General features: G+C 37.3%; 1 protein-coding gene and 1 non-coding gene across 5 annotated transcripts in view; both read left to right on the top strand.

Moving 5' to 3' along the window:
• Window positions 1–27,915, top strand: part of LOC114053906 (trafficking protein particle complex subunit 8) — a 135,806-nt gene that overhangs the window by 40,073 nt on the left and 67,818 nt on the right. For 3 of the 4 annotated variants that reach the window (XM_027877028.1, XM_027877027.1, XM_027877029.1), the window contains 5 exons: window positions 3,483–3,598; window positions 10,832–10,982; window positions 13,773–13,873; window positions 15,425–15,530; window positions 23,924–24,055. In XM_027877028.1, coding sequence (XP_027732829.1) covers window positions 3,483–3,598; window positions 10,832–10,982; window positions 13,773–13,873; window positions 15,425–15,530; window positions 23,924–24,055 — 606 coding nt within the window. The remainder of the gene's footprint in view (window positions 1–3,482; window positions 3,599–10,831; window positions 10,983–13,772; window positions 13,874–15,424; window positions 15,531–23,923; window positions 24,056–27,915) is intronic. The other variant, XM_027877030.1, reaches the window with a different exon arrangement.
• LOC114054344 lies at window positions 5,220–5,354 on the top strand. Its single transcript, XR_003570467.1, has one exon. It is a non-coding gene; the product is annotated as a small nucleolar RNA SNORA70 (small nucleolar RNA).

Here is a 27,915-nt window from a genome sequence, read left to right as displayed (position 1 = left end):
ACAGTATCCATGCATATGGAAAAGATAAGATTCTCAAAGGTACATGTATTTATATGTAAACAAACTGAATTATTTAAATTCCCCAGGTTTCTACTTTGAAATATAGAAGAGTTTCTTGATAATGTTTTCAAGCTACAACAAGCTTGGCCTTCCTTGTTAGTGAGAATTGATCTTTTTTTTTTGGTTGTTATTGTGCCATTTTGGGAATAGTAAATCCCTCCAGTTTAATATTTAGTCATTGAAACTATTATTTTAAAAATAATCTTTTGTTGGAATGGAATTGAACGTTTGGCTCTTACTCTATCAGGCTTTTTGAATTCTAGAATTCTGTTCATAATAGCAGCAAGTATACAAATAATTATGTTTATGAGAGTATTAGGCTATGAACATAACTGTACTTAATATTGTTATAAATAGATTTTCCAAATTTGCTGTTGTAAAAATAAAAAATTGCTATTATAAAAATCTGATCTGTTGTTAGTGAGAATTTTTTTTTTCAGAATAAGTTTTTTGAAAAACTAAATTAACTGAGATTCTGGTAGAAGAAAACTGCTTATCAAACTTGAGACTTTTAATGGACTATGAGCTCAATATGAGTTATCAGTGTGACATGGTAGCCAAAAAAAGATATTAGTATTCTAGATTCCCTTAAGACGTAAAGAATCCAGAATGAAGGTTGTGGTAATTCTACTGTACTTTGCCCTGATCAGACCACATTAGAGCATTTTACTTGGTTCTGGTCACTATATTTTAAGAAAGACATTGACTCACTTTATTGCTTAAAGGATTGGGGGGAAGGAGGGGGCACTGTACATGGTGAAGAGACTAGAAGCCATACCAGATGAAGATGGGGTGGGAGTGGGGAGAGAAAGGAAAGCAAAATACAGTAGTTATCTTCAAGGATCTGGTTGTATAAGGAGGATTAGATTTGTTCAGTCTTTTGACTAAGGGGGCAGAATTATGAGAAACCAATGGAAGGTGATAAAAATTTAGGTTTTGTATTAAAAATCCAGACTTAGGCTTGATGTTGGGAAGTTTAAGTGGGAACGGTGACCTGTGGAAGTAATCTGTCCTTCTTATGATAGAAGCCTTTAAACAAAACTTGAATGATTACTAATCAGGGATGTTATAAACATGCCATGTCAGGTTGGACTCTGGCCTCTGAAGAGTCTCTTTTCGGCCTCATATTCTGTTACTGTGTGAAGAAAGTTTACTACATTTTTATTAAACCTGTACCTGTGATTTCATTAGCTTGGAGAACTTTTGGTGTAAAAACTCCATCCACAGATGCAGATCAGCGTCTTGTCTGTAATACATAGTCTTAGAGAGATATCTAGGGTATAAAGAAGTTAAGTGACCTGCTCATAGTCACATTGCTAATTATACGTCAAAGGCAGAACTTGAATCCATGTCTTTCTGACTCCACAACTAGCCTCTCTATCCACTGTGTACTACTATTGCCTCTAATTATATAAATAAGACAGCTTTTAATACTGAGCTGCTTGGCTTATTTGTCACTATTCTTTAAGCACCCTGTAACTATTTCCTAAATGAATGACTGTCATAGACAACAGCTGAGTGATGAACTGACTAATGCTTGCCTTCACTATTTCAGAGGAGCCCTAGTCATTTTTCATGGCCATGTTTTTACCAGCCACCCAGCAGGACCTCACCAGGCTTTCCCCTTTGTAGGTCTAGAACCATAATCAAATCAATTCTTCCATTTCTCCTGAAAAGGGTATGTCAGGCCACTCCTCTGTAGTTCCATGCTGCATCCCTGTAATTTTCCAAATATAAATATGTGTTTGTTTGTGTGTGTATAAAGATATACATACACACACACACACACACACACACACACATACATATATATTGTCTCCCCTTTTGAAATCTAAGTTCTGTGAGAGTATGGGTTGCCTTTGCTTTTGTATTTGTATCCCCAACATTTAGCACAGTGCTTGGCACATAGTAAGTGTTTAATAAATTTTTTTTTGTTTCATTCATTCACCTATATACAGAATATATACAAAATGAATAAGACGTAATTTTTGGAGGAAGGAAACAAGAAGCTGGAGGTATTAGAAAAGGCTTCATGTAGGCACTTGAGCTGAGTTTTGAAGGATACTGAGAAAGTCTGGGTAGCAGTAAGGAAGGAGAACATTCCAGGCATGGGAGATTGCAATTATAAAGTCACTATTATGGAAGAATGGAATGTTGTGTATGAGGAACAGCAAGTGACCAGTATGGTTGGACCATAAAGTAGGTGGAAGGGAGTAATGTCTTCAGAGGCCTAGAAAAACAGGGAGGGGCCAGATTGTAGAGTTTTAAATGACAGAGGAGTTTATATTTGATTCCAGAGGTAATAGCCACTGGAATTCATTGGGGAGAGATGTATTTGGGTGACATGGTCAGACCTATGTTTTAGGCAAATCACTTAGGCAGCTGTGTGGAGGATGAATTAAAGTGGGGAGAGACTTGACAGGGGGAGACCCACTTAGGTGTCTATTGCAATAGTCCAGGTGGAAGGTGATAAGGGCCTGAACTAGGCTAGGGCCTGTGTGGGTAGATAGAAGGGAATGTATAGGAGAGATTTTGTTGAGATAGAAACAATAAAATTTAACAAATGGTTGGATAAATGGGGTGAGAATGAGGACTTGCAGAATAGAAGGTGAATTTGGGTGGAAAGTTAATGAGTTTTGTTTTGGGACGTGCTGTGTTTCAGATGTCTATGGGACATTGATTTCAGAATGTCCAAAAGATATTTGTTGATGTGAGATTGGAACTCAGACGACATATAAATGGATAAATGGATCTGGGAGTCATTTCTGTAGAGAAGATAATTGATCAAGAGAATGTTGCAGATTCAGTTTACCTAAATTTTAACAAGGCCATTTGATAAAGTTTCATTTAATTCTATAAAAAAGATGGAGAAATATTGGGCTAGACAGTAGGAATTGGTGGAAGTAATTGAGGATTTTTAGTCTTTACTTTTTAGCAGAGAAGGCTTGGTGGGTAACAGCTGCAAGTATTTGAAATACTATTAATGTGAAATTTAGAACAGACTTATTCCTAGGAGCATGGGATGGAAAGTATTTATGTTTGAGATTCAGGAAAACTTCCTAATATCTAGAGCTATTAAAAGTAAAATTGACTGCCTTGAGGCTATGGGTTCCCCCTCATTAGAGGTCTTCAAACAAAAACTGATAGACGACTTGTTCAGTATGTTGTGGAGATGATTGTCTTTCATGTATAGATTAAGTTCTGAGGTCTCTTCTTACTCTTATTCTGGGAATAAGATTTTATTGCACATTACTGATATTTTTAGTATTTTTTTCTCAGCACTTTTATAATTCTGCACAATTTTCCCACAAATGCCATGCTGTTGGTTGAACAGTTAATAACTAATATCAGATTTCTTAAATGCACAAGAAGAATACTAGTTTTATTCTCATTTATTCAGATGTTTAAACTTTCCTTTCTAGCTGATATCAAGAAAAGGATTGAGTCGATCATTATTTTCTGCAACTAAAAAATGGTTCAGTGGCAGTAAAGTTCCAGAAAAGAGCATCAATGAGCTAAAGAATACATCTGGACTGCTGTGAGTAAAATTTTAATCTCTTGTTGAATGACTATGTGTAATTTAATTATCTTTAAAAAATCCTAGAATTTTAGTAGACAGATTTAAAGTATTTCATTTAACAGTAAGCAACATGAATATTCAAATTCATGGTATATTTCAGAAAGTTTTTAAGTATGTTAATATCTAAAGATAGCTGACTATGTGATTTTAGGTAAGCTGTTTGCTGTATTTGTTGAAATATATGCTTTTCCTCCAAAATCTGACTTGTATAAAATGCTGTTTTTCATAATATTATTGTGTGTGTGTGTGTGTGTAATTTCATTGTAAAAAAAAAAATCTCATTATAGAGTCAGCTAGTAAACATTTATTAAGCACCTACTGTGTGCCAAGTACTGTGCTAAGCACTGGGGATGCAAAAAGGGGCAAAATACAGTTCCTACTGTCAAGCAGCTCATAATGCAGTGGGGAAGGGTTGAGAGATGGCATTTTTGCCCAGATCACCCAGCATACTTCTTCCAGAAGAATCTAGAAAATATGTCAGACCAAATTCTGAATGGGAAAGCTAAGAAAAAAATCACAGTGAATCATTTTTCCAGCCCAGGGCAGTTTAGGAAGGCAGAGAGGTATATATATCCTAGGGTAGGGCTGCCCAGGAGTTCAACATGGTGGAAACAGAGTTGGGATCTAGTGCATTCCAAGCCCTGAGGTAGAGCACCAGAGCAGGAAGCACTGGGGCAGAAAGAGATCCCAGAGAACTCCTGAACTAGTGCTAGGAACAGAAACAGATGACATCTGGCATCTTTGTCACCCATTCACCAGTTCCAGAGGAGTAGCCTCGACCAAGTGTGGATTCTTAGCTGAGCACTAGCACAAAACAAATTCCAGAAATTTAACCATATGTCTCTGAGCACAGGAACAGAGTGGCAAATCAGTTCTAACCTTTAGCCCAGCACATAGGTCTGCAGTGGAGAGCTAGTCATTCAGTTGCTATGAACCTGCAAAACTTTTAGCAAGCTAACAAGGACTGAATTCAGCAACAGTATACTGAAACTCAATTACACACACAAGCCAGCAGTCCCAAACCTGGGTCAGGAACTTTCAGAGCTCATACCAGGAGGGCAGCGTACAGACCTTTATCTGGATCAAATGACTTTGGAATCACTGAACACTTGAAATCTCCTAGACACCCAGCTTTGAAAGCAGCAGAAACTCAGGCTAGAAATTTGACCCAGAAGCGAGCAGTATCCAACACTAACATAAAGTAAGAAATCAAGACAGTCTGGAAGAATGAGAAACAAAAAAAGCACCTGATTATAAAGAGCTACTATGGTGACAGGGAAGCTCAGGAAACAAACAGAAGAAGATAGTGACTTGAAAACATCTGTAAGCAAAGCCTGAAAGAAAAATGCAGATTGAACACAAGCACAGCAAAAATTACCAGAAGAGTTAAAGAGAGAGATAAAAAAAAGTAACCAAAAAAGTTATTTTAGAAACAAAATAAGAGTTGTAGAGGAAAAAAATGGGAAAAGAAATGAGAGAGGTATACAATAAAGTTATGAAGAGAACATTAACAGCTTGGTTAAAAAAAGGAACAAAAACTTACCGAAGAAAACAACTCACTAAAAATTAATGGAAGCTTCCGCAACCAATTTAACCGACCAACCCAATTCTCTCTGTGTGGGGCTGATGTGCAGTGGTTTCAGAGAGCATTTCCCTGGTTGTGTGTGTACCTTGTCCTTAATACAGGGTATTCTAAGGGACCTCGGAGACATTTTGTATTAACTAAAGCAACTTCACTAAGAATAAGCAAGCACCTACTTCACAGAATTGGAAATGTGAGCTTCTTAATCCTTTGCTTTTCCTAGGCTCCAGACTGGCATGTGGGGAGCCCCAGGGCACTGTAGCCCATGTACACATTGGCCAAATTATCATGTCAATTCGAACCAGGGTCCAGAATAAAGAATATGTGATTGAAGCTTTGCATAGAGCCAAGTTCAAGTTCCCTGGCAGCCAGATGATCCACATGTCCAAGAAGTGGGGTTTCACCAAGTTCAATGCTGATGAGTTTGAGGATATGGTAGCTGAGAAGCATCTGGTTCCTGATGGCTGTAGGGTTAAGTACATCCCCAGCCAGAGCCCCTTGGACAAGTGGCAGGCACTGCACTCATGAGGGGTGTGTGCTGTGACATCTAACTTTTGCAGGCATAAATAAACTAGATACTGCCAAAAAAAAAATTAATGGAAGCTAATGGCCCATAAGACGTCAAGAAATAATAAAATAAAGTCAAAAGGCCGAACACAACAGAAGAAAATAGGAAACTCTGATAGGAAGAATAATTGATTTGGAAAGTAAGTCAAGGAGAGATAATTTAAAAATCATTGGTCTCCTTGAAAGCCATGGGAAAAAAAAAAGAACCTAAATATCATATTTCAAGAATTTATAAAGGAAAACTGCCCAGATATCTTAGAGCCAGAAAACAAAGTAGAAATTGCAAGAATCCACTAGTCACCTCCTGAAAGATACCCCAAAATGGAAATTCCCAGGATTATTTTAGCCAAAATCCAGAACTCCCAAGTCAAGGAAGACAAATGTAAGCAGCCAGAAAGAAAGAATTCAAGTGCCATAGACTAGCAGTAAGAATCACACGCATTAATAGCCACCACTATAAAAGAATGGAGGACTGGGAATATCATATAATAGAAGCCAAAGGATTGAGGATTGCAACCAAAAATAACGTGCCCAGCAAAACTGAATGTATTCCTACGGTGGGAAAAATAGACATTTAATGAAATAGAGAATTTTCAAATAATATACTAGGAGAGACAGCAAGAAAACAAATATGTACAAATGTGAGGGACTGTCTATGTTGGCAACTACCAGGTGGGCGCTGTGGCAAGATTACGGTAAGATCTGGGTATTTGGAAGTCGAGGCAGGGGCTGTGGTAGGCGGAGTCGTGGTGAACTGGGATGGGCTGGGTGCGGAGAAGCCCTGAGGCAGTGGGCAGTGCTATGTGAGATAAGCTGGGTGCAAGGAAGTAGCCGGAGCTTGTGCTCCTGAGGCAAGGGGCGGTGCCACGTGGGAGTGGGATGGCAGAGGACTGAGTTCCCTTTGCTTAGTCCCCTCCCTATATGCAGCGTCAACCCCAGACGCCTCCATCTTGTGACCTTCCTGACTTCCTGGGTCCCTTTGTGTAGCACTGACCCCAGACGCCTCCTTCCTGTGTCCTTCCTGACTTCCTAAGGTCACGTACTCTGTCTATGCACTAATCCCAGATGCCTCCTTCCTGTATCCGATCCTAGCCTCCTGCGTCACTCCCTCTTCCTTGGTGTGCTAAACTCAGACAGCCCCTTCCGGTATCTGACCCTACAATCATTGGCTAGTAAGCGGGCTGGGGAGGAGGGGCTAGTAGGTACTTAGGAACGAGCGTGGTCAGATCACTTGCTCTCTTGGCTCCTGCTCTGTTGCTCTGGCCTTCCTGCTTGGCCTTGCTGTGATGGCCTCTGAATAAAGCTCTGGTGTTGGCACCTCCCGATGGCTCGTCTCTGTGTGTTTATCCAGTTGAGGACCCAAGACTGATGAGTGAGTATGACTCTGGCAGCCTGCTCCTTATAGGAGGAGTGTTCGGCGCGGCCGGCATAAGGTCGGCGCGGCCGGTACATACAAACAAGCTATATACAAGATAAAAAGGAAATAATTAACAAAGAGAAGGCACTAGAATTAAGAGGGGTTGGAAAGATTTCCTGTAGAAGATGGAATTTTAGTTCAAACTTGAAGGACTCCAGTATGCAGAGTTGAGAAGGGAGAGTATTCCAGGTATGGGGGCTGTGAGAGAAAATGCTCTGAAATGAAAGATGAAATACCTTGTACATGGAACATCAAGAAGGCCAGTGTCACTGGATCTAAGGGTATGTGTTGGGGAGTGAGGTTTAAGAATGGGGCAGGTCTTGAAGGTAAAGTAAGGCAGGTAAATGCCAAACAGCATTTTGTATTTGATCCTGATTGTGATAGGGATCCATTGGAACTTAATTGAGTAGGGAAGTGACACAGCCAGACTTGCACTTTAGGAGAATTGTTTTGGTAGCTCAATGAAGGATAGGCTGGAATGAGGAGAGACTTGAGGCAGGCCAGTCTACTAACAGGCAATTGTAATAGTTAAGGCATGAGATGATGGCAGCAATGTCAGAGGAAAGGGAACGTATTCAAGAAATGTTACAAAGGTGAAATCCACAGGCCTTGGCAACAAATTGGATATTGTGTGTATGTGTTGGGGGGGGGAGGGAGGTGAGAGATAGTGAAGAGTCCAGGATGACTCCTAGGTTGTGAGTCTGAGGGGCTGGGAGAATGATATTGCCTTCCACAGTAATAGGGAATGTAGGAGGAAGGAAGATTTAAGGGGAAAGATCATGAGTTCAGTTTTAAGCATGTGGAGATTAAGATGTCTAATGAAATTCCAGTTTGAGATATCTGAAAGGCAATGGAGATGCAAGATTGGAAGGTAAGTGGAGAAGTTATAGCAGAATGAGTAGATTTGAGAATTATCAGTATAGAGATGGATGGTAATTAAATCCATGGGAGCTGATGAGATCACCAAGTGAAATGGTAGAGAGGGGAAAGAGAAGAGGGCTTTGGATAGAACCCTATGGGACATCTCTGGCAAGAGGGTGGGATATATGTGAGCATCTGACAAAGGAAACTGAAAAGGAGCTGCCTGATAGGTAAGAGTAGAACCAGCAGAGAGTAGTGTCCTAGAAACGTAGGGAGAAGAGAATATCAAGGAGGAGAGGTGATCAACAATGTTGGAAGCTGCAGAGATGTTGAGAATGGGGATTGAGAGAAGGCCATTACCAATTAAGAGATCATTGGTAACTTTTGAGAGATGCATTGATAGTGGAATGATAAGGTCAGAAGCTGGATTATAAAGGGTTAAGAAGAGAATGAGAAGAAAGAAAGTGGAGGCACCTATTGTAGACAACCTTTTCAAGAAGAAAAAGGTAGGCTACCCTTTCAAAGGTAGAAGAGACATCCCTGTTAACAGGGATGAAAGGATCAAATGAGGGTTTTTCAGGATTGAGGAGCTATGGGAATGTTAGAAGGTAGTAGGGAATGAATCAGTGGAGAGATTGAAAATAAGTGATAGAATGGGGCTGACGGTGAGCAGTCTGTTAGAGCAGATGGAATGGAACAGGAGCATTTGTGCAGGTAGAAGGGTTAGCCTTGGTAAGGAGTAAGGCCACTTCTTCATGGGAGACATGGATAAAGGAGATAGTGGCAGAAGGTATCTGAATAATCGGAATTGAAGAAGAGGGGATAAGGGCGAACTCAGAGCAAATGACCTCCATTTTTTTTTTTTGTAAAATGTGAGGCAAAGAGCTCAGCTGAATGGGTGGAGAAGAGGGGAAGCCATGAGAGGTTTGAGGAGAAATGAAAGGGTGTGAGAGAGCTTCTCTGTAGAGTGGGATAGTGAGTTAATAAAGGAGACATTGTAGAGTTGTTTAGCAGCATTGAGGACACAGTTGAAGTTGTGTAACATAAATTTGTAGTAGACCCAGTCAGAACAATTGTATAATTTTCTCTACCTTAGTTTAGCAGTATGTATATAGGAGCTAAGGCAGAGGATTGTGGGATTGATCCAAGGTTGAGGCTTGGGCAGGGTGCGATTGTCTATGTTTTTGTTTTTGTTTTTTTTGTTAGGCAGTGGGGTTAAGTGACTTGCCCAGGGTCACACAGCTAGTCAGTGTTATGTGTCTGAGGCAGGATTTGAAGTCAGGTCCTACTGACTCCAGGGCCAGTGCTCTATCCACTGCGCCACCTAGCTGTCCCTCCCTTTTTTTTCCCCTGTGATTGTCGATATGATGAAAGGGTAGGGATTTGAGAGGACAATGAAGAGTTGAACTGGTTCACCAAAGAATCAAGATGGGGAAAGAATAGAGTGTGGCAAGTGCAGAAGAGATGACCTGGAAGAGAACTGAAGGGTGGCTGGATTAGAAATGATGGATATGGATGAAGAGTAGGTTTTGGTAAGGGATAGGGCGATAGGCAGATGAAGAGGTAGAAAGCTAATAGATTATGGTTAGCTAAAAGGATTTTAAAATTCTTGAACATGGAAATGGTACATTTGTGAGTGTTGGCAAGAAGGGTATGGTCCTCTTCATGTGTAGCTGAGGTCAGTTGCAGGAATAAATCATAGGAAGTGAGTAGGTTGAGGAACTGAGTGGTCAGAGTGTTTGAGAGAGAGTCAGTGTGTATGTTGAAGTTCTCAAGTGAGAAGCCAGGAATTGAGCAGAAGAGAAAAATTGTGAGCCAGCTACCGAACTTATTGAGAAAGGAAGGGGGATGTCCTACCAGTCTGTAGACAACAGCTATCAGGATTTTGATTAGGTGGTAGGTATGAATTGCATGAACCTCGAAGGAGGAGAGGTTGCTGCATTGTGAAGGTAAGGGGAGAACCTTCTAAACTAAGCTTCTAAAACAGAAGTTTGGAATCACTGGGATGTGTAGGATATGATTATTAAGCGTGAGAATGTTCATCATTGAGTAGAAGGTGATACTCCTCTTCCCAGAGGGAACTGGAAATTGGATTGGATACAAGTGCAGCATGAGATAGAAGGCACAGAATCGGATGTGTTTTATTCTTGGTAGCATCCTGTATTGAATCAGTGCTGTGATTTTTCATAGTCAACCTCCTCTTTTTGTAGCTGAGAAAAACTAAAGTACCTTTAAGCACTAGGATGCTATGGTTTATAAGTATCATAAAATTTCTTAAATGATCTCTGATATTTTAAAACTGGAAATTATTTGATGTTTTTATGCTTACTGTGAAATTTTTTATCTAATATTTAAAAAGTTTACATGAAAAATAGAGTTAGTAATACTTTTTCAGTTTTATCAGTTGAATTTATTAATATAAAAATATAATCCCTTCTGGCTTTTCTCTGCAGTGTTTAAGATTATATAATACTTGAGTGTTCCTGAATTAAGCCAAGATTCCCAGATGCTCATAATTTGGCCACAGAGAAAACCCTCATGCTGTGGAGGAATTCCTAATGTGGGTCTATATACTAATTAAATATGGAAGCAACCTTCTGTTTCTAACAGTCTTGGAGAAATGAGACTATCTCTTTGGTGGTGGGTGCCTTGTGATAGGAAGCATTTTAATGATATGAGTGACTTTATGAACATTTTGTGATGGTTTATATTTTGGAGGGAAGAACATAAATGGTAAATATTTTTTCTTCATATATATTTACAGGTATCCGCCAGAAGCACCAGAACTTCAAATCAGGAAAATGGCTGACTTGTGTTTTTTAGTGCAACATTATGATTTGGCATACAGTTGCTATCATACTGCAAAGAAAGATTTTCTGAATGATCAAGCAATGCTGTATGCAGCTGGTGCCTTGGTTGGTATATAATAGTGATAAAATTTGTGATTCCTGTATCATTAAATTCAAGGCTTTGGGCTGCGAAGTATAACAAAATACTTTAGGGGCAGCAAAAGAAAATTCCTTAGAACTATAAAGGTATTAGTTAAATAGCTTCTTTAATTTTTGTGCATTGGCCAGGCATGATGGAGCCTCACCTATAATTCTTGCTACTGGGGATGCTTAAGTTGGTGGATCACTTAAATTCAGGGGTTCTGAGCTTCATAGGACTAAAGGTGATCAAATATTACTTCTAAATTTGTCACCAACATGATGAACCTCCAAGGTTAAGGGTGAGGGAGAAAGGGGGAGAGCATTTGCCAGGCTGCCTAAGATAGGGTGACGTTGAACCAACCCAGGTTGGAAACAGCAGGTCAAAGTTTCCATGCTGATCAGTAATAAGACTGGGTCTGTGAGTGACTGTTACACTTTCAGCATAGGTGAGATAGAGAGGACCAGTCTCTTTTAAAGAAAATAATGTAATTGAACTTTCTAGACTTAAAGTTACCCAAGGATATTCCCTTTGTTGTTAAGTGGTAGAATTGTGAATTTAAAGTTGGTCAATATTTTAGATTTGATTTCCTAAAGTTTTTTATTTGTTTATCACATGATATCTGCTGTTTGTATTAATTTTTATCTTTTTTTTTTTTTTGGTGAAGTAGTTGGGGTTAAATGACTTGCCCAGAGTCACATGGCTAGTAAAGTGTTATGTGTCTGAGGCTGGATTTGAGCTCAGGTCCTCCAGAATCCAGGGCTGGTGCTCTATCCACTGCTCCATCTAGCTGCCCTAGTATTAATTGTTTAGTTGCTTAGTGCAAATAGAATTGCTCTGACATGAATTTTTTCCCCTTTTTTTGAGGGTACTGGATTTCTCTCTTTCATTCAGGCTGGAAATGCAGTGCACTCATTGGGCTAGATTTCTCTACTGATCAGCATAGGAGCTGGGACCTACCTAGTTTCTGACGTAAACTGGTTGCTCTCTCCTTAGACAATATGGTGACCCCCTATTTCACAGGCTTACTATATTGATGTTGGACTTAGTCCAAATATATTTGTGCTGGCTGGGACTTAGTGCAGGCACTTGAACTAAGCTAGTTCACTGCAGATCAGACTCCCAAACTCAAAAAATCCCTTGAAGCAGGAGTTACTGGCATATACCACCAGTCTCACTTCCCAAGTATTTTTTAAAAGATGACTTGAATATGTTTTTATCTCCCAAATTTTGGCTCATGGTAGATAAAAGGAAAATTCCTTTCAGAAGCAGTAGCATTTCAGGAAAGTATTATGTGAATATGTGAATACTGTTCTCATGGCCTGACACTGATTGTAAGAATATTGTTTCCTCTTGGTGTTTTGACAGCTTAATTCACACAAAAGAATTCATTGTAAAAGCTTGTTGTTGTTCAGTTGTTTCAGTTGTGCCTGACTCTACCTGACCCATTTTGAGGGGTTTTCTTGGCAGAGATACTGGAGTAGTTTCCTTCTCCAAATCATTTTAAAGTTGAGGAACTGAGGCAAACAGGGTTAAGTAACTTTCTCAGGGTGACATAGCTACTAAATGTCTGAGTCCGAATTTGAACTCATGAGGATGAGTCTTCCTGATTTCAAGTCCAGGGCTTTATCCACTGCAACACCTAGCTGCCCTAGTGTACAGTCTACATCCCTAAATACTTCAAATTGAATTCCGTGATTGTGTAGAATTATTTTGCTAGTGAATTAGATGCACACATGTACACCAGATAGTGTGTTAAATCTTAGTACTGTCATCAACTGGATCTGAATTTGTTTTAGACTTGGCCATATTTTTTTCCTTGAAAGACAAGTCATATAAACTCTAAGGTTCTTAGAATACCTTCTTCTTGATGTTTGAATTCCATTTATTTTTAGTTTAAAATAAAGCTAATTTAATTTTTTATTTTCCTATTGCGTTTTTTTGGGGGGGTCAGCTAATACTTTTAACTTCATTTAAAAAGTTAAATAAAGTTGATACTTAGACCGAAGATTGTTGAGCAGGATTAAGGTGGCATGTTTAAATTTTGTAGGTACTTTCCATGTCATGTGATCCCTTGACCATTAATCCTGTCTGGTTTCAGAAATTTTAGTTTATTAAGTATAGTATAGTACACCTTTCATGTTCATTATTTTCTCTAAAATTGTTATTTTGTAAAGGAAAAAAATGGAGTCAAAGAAATGAAGTTCCCTATTTCTGTACAGCAGAACTAAGACCAGAACTGATCTGATTTCTAATTCAGTACTTTTTTTAAGTACTGCTCAAGCGCGATGCCTTTTGCTTTCAACCCCTGTTGGAAATCTTTCAAGAAGTACTTAAAGCAAACAAACAACCTTTGTTTGAAAAATGAAGTTCTCCCTTTTGTATGATATGCAAAACATAATTTACTGTTTTTTTAAGAATCATTCAAGGTGGGATGGCTAGGTGGCGCAGTGGATAGAGCACCAGCCCTGAAGTCAGGAGAAGTTGAGTTCAAATTTGGCCTTAGACCAAACACTTGACACTTACTAGCTGTGTGACCCTGGGCAAGTCACTTAACCCCAATTGCCTAAAAAAAAAAAAAGAATCAGTCAACGTCTTGAAGCACTTTTTTTAAGTTTTGCATTAAGCAAAGAAATTTCAAAGAAGTAGAAGTTTGTGTAATTACATAGGTATACATCTATGTACAATCTACTTCAAGTATTTAAAGTTTCTGATTTAGTAAATAACATGGGTATTTCCTCTGAAATAGCACAAACCATATTTTTTTTTTCCTTTAGGAAATGGCAGCAGTGTCAGCTTTTCTTCAGCCTGGAGCACCTAGGCCTTACCCTGCTCATTACATGGATACAGCAATTCAGACATATAGGGATATATGCAAGTAGGTGACTGTGAAATTTCTTCTATCCATTTTTGGATAAATATTATTTTTTATAATATTGCTGAATTTTAAAATGAAATATCTAAATGTTTTCTCATACCTAGAGTGCTTGAGATAGTTACCTAAATCAGGTAACAGGAGTGAAAGCTGTTTGAGACAGGTTTCCCACTAGTTTTATATTTTAAATGAGATTTCATGGGATATAATTTGCTCACTTAAGAAAATTACAGTATTTTTAAGAACTTACAACATTATAGTCAAATGAATGCTAAAATTAGGGATGATTCTTAGAGTTTCATGAAAATAAACTTTTTCACTATTCTCCATGTGAACTCCTACTTTCAGGTGGTTTCAAGATACAATGGGTACTAAGAAGTAATAAACTACACTTAATAAGAATTAGTTAATAATAAAAAGTAATGAAGTTTTTGTAAATTTGAAATCATGGGATTCTTTCATGGTACTATCATAAAGTTTATGATGTAATGGAAATAGAAAAATTATTATTGCTGTTTTCACATAAAATAATACCATCTTGTAATTTGTCAAGGTAGGTAAAGGTAATTTGTCAAAAATAGGTAAAATTTTATAACAGAGAATCAGAACTTAATGTTATTGTGTTTGTGAGTATTTCATCAAGTTTTATTTTTTATATTTCAGTATTGAGAGACAGTGTGTACAGTGGATAGAAAGCTAGCCTTGGAACCCAAAAGACTTGAATTCAAGTCCTGCCTCTAACATACTATCTTCTCTTAGTATTCTTAGACAGTTCTTTGAGACTACAAGTTTCAAGAAGGTACCAATCTTCTTTGGTAAAGACAGTATTCTCCAATTTTAATGAATGTAGTAGTTCCACAAAACCAGTGATCACACACTGGTAACATAAGCAATCTTCACTTGCTACTTCACTTTCAGTTAACTAGGGAGCCTAACTCTTAATGTTCTTTTTTCTAACTTCACCTCAAAATCCTAACCATGCTTGCCAGGTAAAAATAAAATTCAAACTCTTTTCAAACACTTAATCAAAATCAAACTCACACTTCTTAGAGGAGCAGAAAGAAAAGTGAACAAACGCAGATGATGCCACCTCCCATATTTACAGCAATTTTCATTTCCTAATTAACTACTAACTTAGTTATCTGGATTTACCCACTTTATGTATATTGAAAATGTGATTTCTAGGGGCAGCTAGTGTGACAAATTGGATAGAGCACGGGTTCTAGAATCAGGAGAGCCTGAGTTCAAATCCAGCCTCAGACACTTGACACTTAACTAGCTGTGTGACCCTGGGCAAATCACTTAACCCCATTGCCTAGCCAAAAAAAAAAAAAAAGAAAAGAAAATGTGATTTCTCGCAATGTACTATCACCACAAAATCTTTTTCCAGCAAAACGTTTGTTTTCCCTGTGCAGTTCTTTGTGACATATTTTTACTTGTATATACTGTAAGAAAGAGAAGGAAATTAATGTCTTTATGGTAGAAAGCTAGAATTTTAAATTAGGTTATATTTGTTTTAATGTGATTTGTTAATATTTTTAATTTCCTTCTTAGGAATATGGTGTTAGCAGAAAGATGTGTATTGCTTAGTGCTGAAATATTAAAAAGCCAAAGCAAATATTCAGAGGCTGCTGCTCTTCTGATACGGTTGACCAGTGAGGTATTGACCTTTTGACTTATACTAGCTTTACTCTGACTAATTTACTTTTGTAAAAAGGAGCAATATTTTTATCATGGGAATTTGGTGTGGTCCATTTTATGCAAGCATAATAAAATCTGATTATACAACAAATTAGGTGATATTTATCACAAAGAGATTACTCTTTAAAGAAATGTAACACATGATTACTTAAGCCACTTATAAATGAAGAAGATTTAATTTACAATAATTAGATTTATATGCAGCTTTTCAGGAATATACCTCATTATCTTTGATACTTTGGACTTATGATCTCACCAATGTGTGTGCTTTCTACATTGCTGTAGATCAGATCTATCCATGCCTTCTGATCTTGAGTGATTCTTTTTTTTTTTTTATCTTGAGTGATTCTTGTCCATGTTCCCTCAGAAATCTTTCACAGAGTATCCTTGCCACATGCAGAGTACTACCTCATTCTCTTGACCTTGTGTGGGAGCCAGTAGTCAGTCATGAAAGCTGTCAATGGGTTACCCTTTACTCTTACTACACGACTGACTCATTTTCTTTTCTGGTAGTAAATCTCTTTGAAGACATTGATTTTTTTAAAATTCTGAATTTAGTGAACCCCCTCATTAAATTCCCCCCAAGGTAACATTTCCGTATAGGATGTAGAACAGAAAAAGCATTATGCTTGAAATTGAATTTTTTCCCTACATATAGGTTAAAACACATACACACATTCAACATGTTACTTTCTAGGCTGTCTTGCTTGTCTTTATTTCCTTCTTAATACCCTTCTGTTCTTTTCTGTGCATTTTAAAAATGTTTCAGTGGCCATCTTTTGTACATGGCAAATGTGTGGATTTGTTTTTCTTGACTGTGCTTATTTGTTGGTAGGATTATTTTTATTTCCTTTTTCTTTCACTGGGGGGTAGAATAGGGAGGGAGTTAAATCATTATTGAATAGTATTGAGCACCCATATGTTCAATATATCCAATTCTAGTTTCTAGACAAATTAATCAGTCCTTTGATTTTTAAAAGCATATATTCTAAACATTTCACTTCATAAATTTTTTTGTTATATTTTTGTGTAGATAGTCTATACTATAAATAACCATACCTAAATTTCCTAATTTTACATTAATAAAAGCTTTCTAAAGGCTTAGTTTTTTAGATCTTCCGTTTCCCTAATTTTCACACTCTAATCAGTTATTTACTTCTCTACTGTATATAAACATTTGTAGATCTTCCCTATCCTTTAAAAACTTTTACTTGACCTAATCATCCCCTCAAACTATCATCCTGTACGTCCTCTGTTTTGCAGCCAAACTCCTAGCTATACAAACAAGCAAAAGCTATATTTTTTGCTGCCAATTTCTCATTTCCCACTCACTTCACCCTCTTGTAATCTGGATTCTGTTTCACTTGCTCAAGTGAAACTGCTTTTTGAAAGGTCAATGATGATCTCTTTATTATTCATTCCAGTCACTTTTTCTCAATTTTCATCGTTTTTGACCTCTCCGTAACATGTGATATTGTTGAATAACCCCTCCTCTTCAATACCTCTGAAACATATGGGTATGTATCATAGGACTGTGTGTTGGGACTTCATCAATGTGATGCCTGGTAATATACACAGTACTGTAGGTGTGTTATGGTCAGAGAAACTATCACTTTACCTAGACTTTCTGTTTCTTATAACACAATCTAAGATTATTGGATGCCAGGATAAACTATTGACTCATATTTGTTTTGTTTTGTTTTTTTTTTTTTTTGTTTTTTGTTGTTGTTTTTGGCTAGGCAATGGGGTTAAGTGACAGGGTCACTTAGAGCTAGTTAATGTCAAGTGTATGAGTCCGAATTTGAACTCATGTCCTCCTGACTCCAGGACCAGTGCTCTATCCACTTTGCCACCTAGCTGCCCCATCATATTTATGCAAACCCCCTAGATCTTTGTTTAGCTGAATCACTTACGTAGCAATGCCTTTCATATCTAATGTCTGGGAAGTTGGTTTTTTTAATCCAAGTATAAAACATTATGTTTGTCTCTCTGAAATTTCATTTTAACCAACTTCAGCTGTTTTCTAGCTTGTCAAGATCTTTTTGAATCCTGAATCTGCTATCTAGTGCAGTAGTTATTTTTCCCTGTTTTGTCTCATCTGAAAATTTGGTAAATATGCCATCCATTCATTTATCCAATTCACTGACAAAACAACTGTGTTAAACAACGTAAGACTGAGCTGAAATCCCAGGGGCAATTTATTGGTGACATCCTTCCAACTTGGGATAGAAATATTAATGACTGTTTGGGTCCAATTATTTAATCACTTCTGAATCCATCTAATCATGCTATCATCTTTACCATCTCTCTTCATATTTTCTACAACAATAGCATAAGAACTTATTGAATACTTTGCTAAAAATATAGTTAAGTCTGGCATGACCTATTCTTGAAGATGCCATGCTGGATTTTTGTGATTATTGCTTCTAGGTCAAAGAGCTGAAAAGGAAGAGTACAAGATAATGCTAATGGGATTAACATAGAGAAAGAAGGAGTTAGCCTTTATTGACTTCCTGACCTTTGAATCTTCTGGAACTCTCTGATGATCCTTAGTTTCATTTTAGTTTAATTCCTTTCAGTAAACATTTAGTAACTACCCATTTTGTTCCAGGAACTGTGGTAGCCAATAGGGATACAGAGACAGAAAAAAAACAACAACAACCCATCTTTTCTTCTGTCTTACAACTTCAAAGCCTTCATCCTCACCTCAGTGTCTAATCCCTCCATCACTCCATTCTCTCCCAGGCCATCACTCCTTCACTTGCTACACTATCCTCCTTTCTCCATTTTAACTCCTTGAACTGGTTGAATGAGTTCAACTCTACACTGTTCTTTTGAGTCCCTTGCCTGTTTATCTTATCGAAGATCTTGTTCATCCAAATCCCAGCTTTGTATTTTTCCCACCATCTATTGCCTTAATTTCTATTCATATGTGACTGAATGAAGCTGGGGGGAAATCATGAAACTGTGCTGACTGGATCCATTATACGTTTATGTTACGTAATCTCAACGGGGCCTTCACAGTGGCAAAACAATCCTTGTACGTGTCCCTGAGTGATTCTCTGTCCCATGCACCGTAGCAGTTTCTCAAAACCTTTTCAAACCTCCCATATCATACCTCATCCCTTTCTGAGAAACTTGTCTCCCTGAAAAAACTGGAGCCATTCACTGAGAGCTTGTTCTGCTTCCCTTCACCTCACTTCAAGTCACTCAGATATCTTCTGCCCCTGCCTTCTCCTTCATCCCTGTCTCACATGAAGAGGTATCCCTTTTTGTCAAAGCAAACTTCTCTTCATACACAAGTGATCCCATTCCATCTCATCTTCTCTGGAAGCTTGTTCCCTCCATCATTCCTACTCTCTTACTAATCTTCAGTCTCTCCTTGTCTACTGTTTGCTTCCTTATTGCCTATAAACATATCCATGTCTCCCCCATCCTCAAAAAACTCTCACTTGATCCATCCATCCCTCCTAGCTATGTCCTCCCTTTTGTTACTAAACTCCTTAAGAAGGCCATCCAGTTCCTTTCCTGTGACCCACTACGTAGCTCTTTGCAGTCTGATTTCTGGCCCCTTCATTCAACTGGAATATTTCTCTTCAAAGTCATTAACGATTTCTTAATTTTTATTTTTTGGGTGAGGCAATCGGGGTTAAGTGACTTGCCCAAGGTCACACAGCTAATATGTGTCAAGTGTTTGGTCTGAGGCTGGATTTGAACTCAGGTCCTCCTGACTTCAGGGCTGGTGCTCTATCACTGTGCCACCTAGCTGCCCTGATTTTTTAATTTTTTAAATCCAATGGCCTTTTGTTAATAATTATCATTCTTGACCTGAGTGCAGCCTGAACACTCTGGATCAGTGATGTCAAACTCAGTTAGAAACCCCTGAGGTCCTCATATTGACTCAGAAAATTACAAATAACATTATTTATGTTGTGTTGTATTTTTATTTATTTTGTTAAACATTTCCCAATTACATTTTAATCTGGTTGGGCCAAAAGTGGCCCAAAAGTGGATCTGAATTTGGTACCTCTGCTGTGGATTACCCTTTTCACTTTGAAATTCTCTTCTCTCTAGGTTTTAATGACACCATTCTGACCTGGTTTTCCTCCTACCTATTTGACCACTCCTCTATCCCCTTTGTTGGATCTTTATTTCTATAGCTGTCTCTTAAGGCCCTTTGCTGGGCCTTCTTTTCTTCTCCCAATTTCACTGGTTGATCTTATCAGTTCCCACCATTTCAGTTATCTCTATGCAGATGACTTTCAGATATACTTATCCTGCCCCAACCCTCCAGTCTTGCATTTCCAATAGCCTGTTAGATACCTGAAACTTGTTGTCCTGTAGATATCTAAATTCAGCATGACCAAAATTGAATTCATTATCTTTTCCCCAAGGCTTTCTTCTCATCTTAACTTCCTAGTACTGTGAAGGATACCACCATTCTACCTGTGCTCCCAACCTAGGTGTCATCCTCAATCACTCATTCTCTCTCACCTTCCCCCTTCTCCCCCAATCCAAATAATTATTGAATCCATTTTTTCTACTTTCCTGTATACTCCCTTTTCTCCTCTGATAGCTGCTACCACCCTGGTAGAGGGAGGCCCTCATCTCCTCACTTTTGGACTTTTCTAGTAGTCCGCTGGTTGATCTCTTTGCCTGAAGTCTTTCCTCACTCCAATCCATCCTATCCTCAGCTGTCAAGTTGATCTTCCTAAAATGCAGGTCTGACCATGCTGACCACATTACACAATCCTTCCTGCCTTGGCTCACTCCATTATAAACTCCAGTGTCTACCTATTGCCTCCAGGATCAAATGTAAAATCTTCTCTTTGACCTATAAAGCCCTTCATTACCTGACCGCTTTCTACCTTTCCAGTCTTCTTATGCCTTAACGGCCCCCATACCCATCAATATTCTAAGATTCAGTGACATTGGTCCCTTTGCTGTTTGTCATTCAAGACACTTCACCTCTCAACTTGGATTATTTTTGCTAGCTGTTCCTGTACTTGGAACTCTCCCTCCTCATCTTCAATTCCTAGCTTTCCTTAAGGATAAAACAAACATTTCCATAACAAAGTGGGATAGAAAAACACAGGATTGTACCTGAAAATTGCAAATCCATTATGTACAACTTTCTATTCCTTTCAAATATACAAGTTATCATGTGACTTTTTTCCCTTTCCTCCCACCCCAAACTTTGAGATGGCTATTATTAGATGCAAATCTGTGTATATATATATACATATACATACACATACACACATACGTATACGTGTGTGAAGGAATTCTTTTTCTGGATTTAAGCAGCATCTTCATAGGATCTTTGTGGTTAATTTGGGTATTTATGATAGCCTGAATGACTTGGTTGCTCAAAGTTGTTTTTAAAACCATACTGCTGTTACTATATACAATATTCTTTTGGTTCTCCTCATTTCACTCTTCATTATTTTATGGAGGTCAGTGATTGTCTTTTGCCTTTTTTTTTTTTTAATCCCCAGCATTTAGCACAGTGCTTGGCACATAGCAAGGGCTTAATAAATCCTATCTGACTGACCGTCAGTACCCACCCTCAACAAGTTTACTTTCTAGAGGAAAACAATACATACGCAGATGTGTGAATACAAAATTGGTGCAAAATAAATGCAGAGTAATTGGGAGGGAGGTACAGGGAGCACTAGCAGTTGGAAGAATTAAGAAAGCTCTTTTTAAGAAGTGGCACTTGAGTGAGCTAGAGATTCTAAAAAGCAGAAAAGAGAAAGGAGGACATTCCAGGCCTGTGCAAGGGCACAGAGGTGAGAGGGAATGTTATGTGAAGGTAGAACAGCAAATAAGTCAATTTGTCTGGCATATAGGTTATGTGAGAGAGTATTGTATAATCATACTGTAGAAATAGGCTAGAGACATTGCAAAGAACTTTGGATGACAAAGTGGTTTGTGTTTCATCCTACAGGCAGTAGCCCCTGAAACTTGAGCAGGGGAATGATGTTGTCAGACCCATATTGAGCAGGGGAGTGATGTAGTCAGACTCATACTTTAGGAGTATCAATTTATCAGCTATGTGAAGGGTCTATTGAAGAGGTCTGGATGTAGGGACATCATTTAGGCTATTTGTAATAGTTTTGGCAAGAGGTGGTGAGGGCCTGAAGGACATTTATGAGAGTGGAGAGAAAGATAGATTATAGAGATATTATGGAGATATACTCAACAAAACTTTGAAACTAAGTGGATATGGGGAGTGAACACGAGTGAAAAGTCAAGGATGATGATCCCTTTGCTGTGAACCTGGATGATTGAAAGAATGGTAGTTCCCTTGGTAGAAATAAGAAAGCTAGGCAAATTCTGGTTTTAGTTTTTAACCTGTAGTTATTTTTTAAGTCAGGGGATATGTTCCAAATTTGTTGTTTTACACTACCTGTTATCTTCAAAGTCAAGGAAAAAAGTTATGTACACAAAGTATATTTCATGATAAGTATATAATGTAGTGAATCCTTGGGACAAAGATGTGAAGGATCTATGGTGTTTTTGTCACTATAGGGAACCTCTGGTGTAGTACTTCAGCAACTATGATCTCAACTCATCTGTGACTTAGTAGATCAAGTCCTAGGGAGTTGATTAAAGCACATGGAAGTTGTGACTTGAACAGAGTCACTAAGCTATTAAGTGTTCGAGGAAGTATTTCAGTATAAATCTTCTTGACTTCAGGTCCTGCATTCTATCTGTTTTGCTGTGCCAAACATGTTTGTGAAGAATATTATGATTTATGATGTTCAATAGTATGATGCAGTGTTTTTGCATTTTTTTAGTATAGTTTGGATTTGTCCAGCTAGTATATAATCATCCTATCTTAGTATCTTCTTTTACATGCCTTTTTTAAAAAGGTTATTTGAACTACAGAATCAAGTGCATAAATTAGAGTGTGAAAAAATTAATTCTGCCTAATTTAGTCATTCTAGTTAAGTTGATTTTCAGTATGCATTTTGACATGCTACCTTAGTGTTCTCCTTCATTTTAAGATATTTTGATTGTAGGAGATGGAGATATTAGTACATTAAAGTACTCATTTGCAAATTTCATTTCTCTTTTGTGAAAGAAAAAAATTAAGGGAATATAGAGGCTTCTGTTCCTAAAATATATGATTTGTCAAGCCTTAAGATATCAATGTATGTAAATATATACCTACCCAGGTTAAAATAATTGGTGTTAATCTTTGATCTATTAAACACTTATTAGTGTAAGATGCATAAAATGTAAACTTAGTGCCTTTAAAGTTGATATTTTTCTGTTTTTAACATCTTGGGCGAAAATGTTGGCAGCAGAACAGTTGGAAGGGTATATTATATAAGTTCAGCTTACCTATAGTTAAAGACCTAGAAAAAGTTTGGGAAAGAAGTTGCTGATGCTTAACCAGCAACCTTTAGTGCTTTCTCAGTAATTACTAATATATAAGTGTTTAAAATGAAATGAATCTTGAAGGATGTTAAATTCACTTCTGTGATTATTAAAGAAATATCATTAATATTAGAGTGAGTTGAAGGGGCAAATAAATTTTGAGTTATACTGTTTCTTTGCCTATTATACTATCAGCAAAGGAAAGTAAAATCCTTTTATGGTTTTACTCCTAAAATTTCTTGTATCTAATAGTCACATCTGGCCTTTAAATCAGTACATTGGTTGATTTTCTTGAAAAATGTAAAAATCGGGGCGGCTAGGTGGTGCATTGGATAGAGCACCAGCCCTGAAGTCAGGAGGACCTGAGTTTGAATACGGCCTCAGATACCCAACACTCACTAGCTGTGTGACTCAGGGCAAGTCACTTAACTCCAATTACCTCACAAAAAAAAAAAAAGAAAGAAAGAAAGAAAGAAATATGTAAAAATTATAACGAAAATTCTGAGTAAAATTTTCAAATAGCCAAGAAAAAGTGCATTGTAATATTTTTCAATTTTATTTAGTAGAAGGGAGATGAACCTAGTTATAGAAGAAATATACCACCGTGGAACTATCAGTTTCACTTCCTCTTTTCAAATTTAATATTACTGTCTACCTGTCTATACTAAATTTCTAGTCAAAGTAGTTATTTGCTGTATGCAAAAATGGATCATATGATCTGTTCAGATTTCTTCAAAAATTCATCATTGGATGAAAAAGTAATCAGATCAGTTATTTCATCAGATATATGTCTGAAATCACAAGCAAGATGGATTTCCCCCTTCATCTCTGCCCGGTATTAACTAAGATTAGCTGTTGATATGTAGTATTTGGTTTTTTTTTAAAGTTGATTATAACCAGTTTTTTTTTTGTTTTAGATTGTGATGACACTAATATTTTTATTTTTCTTTAAACATTAAATAGGATTCTGATCTTCGAAGTGCTCTTCTGTTAGAACAGGCAGCACATTGCTTTATAAACATGAAGAGCCCCATGGTTAGAAAATTTGCCTTTCATATGATATTGGCTGGCCATCGGTTTAGTAAAGCAGGACAGGTAAGTGGATTTGCTTTACTTAAAAATATAGATAGACTAGGTTATTTCAAGCATTGTCTCTATTTCTGCACATAAGCTATTATAACAAATCATTCTACTTCTTAAGGTTTAAAGAAATTGCCTTAATGGGGCAGCTAGGTGGCGCAGTGGATAGAGCACTGGCCCTGAAGTCAGGAGGACCTGAGTTCAAATCCAGCCTCAGACCAAACACTTGACACTTACTAGCTGTGTGACCCTGGGCAAGTCACTTAACCCCAATTGCCTAAAAACAAAACAAAGCAAAAAAAAGAAATTGCCTTAAATGATTGATGATGTTTGCTTAGCACTCTAAGGTTTGGAAAATTCTTTGAGTAAGTTACATTATTTGACTCATAACTTGTGAGGTAGATACTCATTACTTCTCCTTGCTTTAAACTGTCTCCCACAAAACTGACAGAATAGGCTTCCAAAAGCATAAGGATTACCATGTCATTCCTCTACTGTAAAACCTTCAGTGGCTCCCTTTTGCTTCCAGGATAAAGTATAAACTTTCTAATTTGGGCCTTAAAGCCCATCGGAACTTGGCTTCTGCTTAACTTTTCAGGATTATTGCACATTACTCCACTTCATATACTTTCTATGCCAGTTACATTGACCCACTTAGTGTTTTCCATCTCTCATCTCTATGCTTTTGTGCACACTATTCTCAGTGTGTGAAATACATCCTTTCCTGGACTCCTTCAGTTGTCTCCTAATTGGTCTCTCTGCCTCAGGTCTCTCCCCTTGCTAATCTGTCTAATACACAGCTGCCACAGTGTTATTCCTAAAGCAGAAGGTTGTTCATGTGACTCCCTTCTCAATGAACTCCAATAGACTCCCTGTTGCCTCTGTGCAATTTTCTTTGGAATTTTATTTTCTTTGGAATTTTAAGTCTACAGTCTGGCTCTAGCCTACTTTTGCAGTTTTACTATGTATTACTTTCTTCCATGTATTCTTTGGTCCTAGCCATATGACTTTTCTCACTTTTACTAACACAGAGTTTTCCATCTCCCTTTTTCTTGCCTTTGCATAGTCTGTTCCCCAAATCAGAAAGGCATTCCCTCCTCATATTGATATTATTTTGTCTGTACCTATATGAATACGTGTTGGAATGCAAACTCCTCAAACCAAGGACTATTCCATTTCTGTCTCATATTCCTAGCAATTAGCATAGTCCTTTATGCGTAATAGGTGCTTAATATGTGCTTATTGATTGATGTTTCATTCCTTCTACTTTTTGGAATCTTTGGCTTAGATCTTGGTTTTGCTCATAGCTTACTTCCTAAGGAAAGCCTTTCAAGATTCTTTCTAGTTTTTCATCCTCCTTTTCCTACTCAAATTATCATGATTTTACTTTCGGTTAACATTTTATGCCCCTATTATACTAAAAGCTCCTTGATTGACTATTTTGTTTTCTTTTTCCAAAGTGCCTTGCACATAATAAGCATGTAGTAAATGATTATTGGATGAGATTTTTACAGATGTGGAGACTGAGGCTCAGGGAAGTTATGTCATTTATGCATGGTCTCATTATTGGGAAATATAGAAAAAATGATCTAACACTTTAGAGATATTGTGTGGATTAAGGAATGGTGACAGAACTGGGAGAAAAATGTTTTTTTCCTTTTGGCATTTACAACTTTATAAGGACCTCAAATGATTATGTACCTCTCATATCAATATTAGGTTTGAATTTTTAATCTCAGTTAATATGGATGTGAACCATAGTGCAATTGTATTATTTACCAAGTGGCAAATGAGGTAATGGTTTGGAGCTCACAAAACTCATATACTCTGAAGAATTAAACTCATTTCCAAAATTTTCAGTCCCTAGTAACTTCAGAGAATTCCTTTATAGATGACTTTCCTGTGTTGAAAGTCTTTTACTATATCATGGTATTAGTGTAAGGCTTGGGCCATCCATTTGTTATCCTTTGCTTTTGCTATATGACTGTTCTCTCTTTTCCAGTCATATTTTGTTTATGTCTTTTATATCACTTCTTGCAAATAAGTCCTCATTGCCTACTTATCTACCATATTATCTCCATTGCCCTTTGTATCACCTGCCATTTTAGGTCTTTATGGTTCATGGTGTTCTGTGATTCACAGTCTTAATAGCGTTAATAGGGGATTTGGAGATTAAAAGATGAGTTTTTGTGTCAAGAAACAACTGGAATTAATGAAAGCTCTTGTGTACAACCTCCCAAATGGAACCCAGTCTACTTGCTCCTTTTCAGTTCGGTTCTCAGCTCATTGTCCATTTTCAATGCCTTTTTAGGATATTTATACTAATGGACTAACTAATATTTGATCATTCAGTTTCATGTTATAATCATAAATATGTCTTTATTCACTTAGTTCTTTTGTGTGGATTGCTAGGCTAATCTTTTTTTTTTTTTAAGTGGTCCTATGCTGTTACATTCTTTTGGCACCTGATAAAATCAGCACGATATTATCTGTAAGCAGAAGTATCTGGAGGATGTCATCATCTAAAGGCAATCTGTTTTCCATTAAGACCCCTATAGGTCATCCCTGAAGCATCCTCTAGGTTGTTCAACACCTTTTAAGGAGCATTTGTTTGCTTCTTTTAAGTGCCTTTGAAATGGAAATTTAGAACTCTTTAATTCTAATCTACCAGGGAATCTTTTATGATCTTGAAATATGTGTGGAAGGAAACTTGTGGGAGAACCTTTAATACTCTGCTAAATTGAAACCCTTTTTTTTTATCCCAACCATCCAAAAACAATAGCTCTTTTATGCTCTTCAACTTTTTCAGTTTTGTAAATTTGAAGGTGTAATCAGCTATGGAAAATCATCTGCCTAAAGATTCTCTTTTCTTTTCATATTTCTGTCAAGGATAGAATGCCTGGGTGGATCATTCTCATAAATGTTTTATAGAGTTGAAAAATTAGAAATATGGTTTGGTAGTTTTTGATATCTTTTAAAGATCTAGCTTGGGCCCAGGTGCACCATGCTACTTCTGGCCATTTTCAAATTTCAGTGCTCCTCTTCTCTATCCTCTAGCCCAAAACTTAAGCTTCTATCTGGAATCCCATCATTCTGATGGGTGAATGTTTACCATTTCTAACCCAAACCCAGAGCCACCATACAATTTCTTGGATATTTTTATGTTGCCATACTCCTCCTGTGCTCCAGGCTCTGTCTCTAACCTGGAACTCAACGTTTCTAGCTTGGACTCAGACCCACCACACTCTTTCTCAGCCATCTTTATGCCAAAATATTTAAAATAGAAAGAAAAGAAAAGAAAACTTGTGGACTCTGATCACCACAATAATCAACTGCAATTCCTGAGGACTCATGATGAAACATAACTGCCAGATTCCTGACAAGATGTGATAGACAGAGAATACAGATTGAGTGTAATTTTTAGACCTAGCTGGTGTGAAAATTGTTTTGCTTGAACTATCTATGCATGTTTCTTAAAGAATTTTGTCTTTTCTCTCCTTTTCTTTTTTCTTTTCTCATTGGGGACAGGGAAAAGAAAGAGGAAGAAAGAGAAGGATAATTTTTGTTTAAAAATAAAATAAAATTTAATTAAAAAAAATAAGGTTCAATGATGTTCACTTCCCTTAATCCCTTTCTCTCCATTTTTATATTCTTCTCATACTTTTCCCTAGTTATAAGAAATAGCAAATTCCATCCCTTCATTTTTTCTATACTAGTGCATTTCTTTTGTTATTCCTTTTGTTTTCCCTTTTCAAACCCTTAGAATGGAACCAGTCTACCCTTAGCTCCTTAGTTTTTCTTAGTACCCTTTGAAAACACTTCATTCCCTATTAGAATATTAGCATCAAATCCTCATATGGTCATCTTTCTTCCCT

Source organism: Vombatus ursinus, unplaced genomic scaffold (genome assembly GCF_900497805.2).
Source record: "Vombatus ursinus unplaced genomic scaffold, bare-nosed wombat genome assembly UNPS02014812.1, whole genome shotgun sequence".
In the NCBI taxonomy this organism is placed as follows: domain Eukaryota; kingdom Metazoa; phylum Chordata; class Mammalia; order Diprotodontia; family Vombatidae; genus Vombatus; species Vombatus ursinus.
This window is presented reverse-complemented; position numbering and strand designations above follow the sequence as displayed.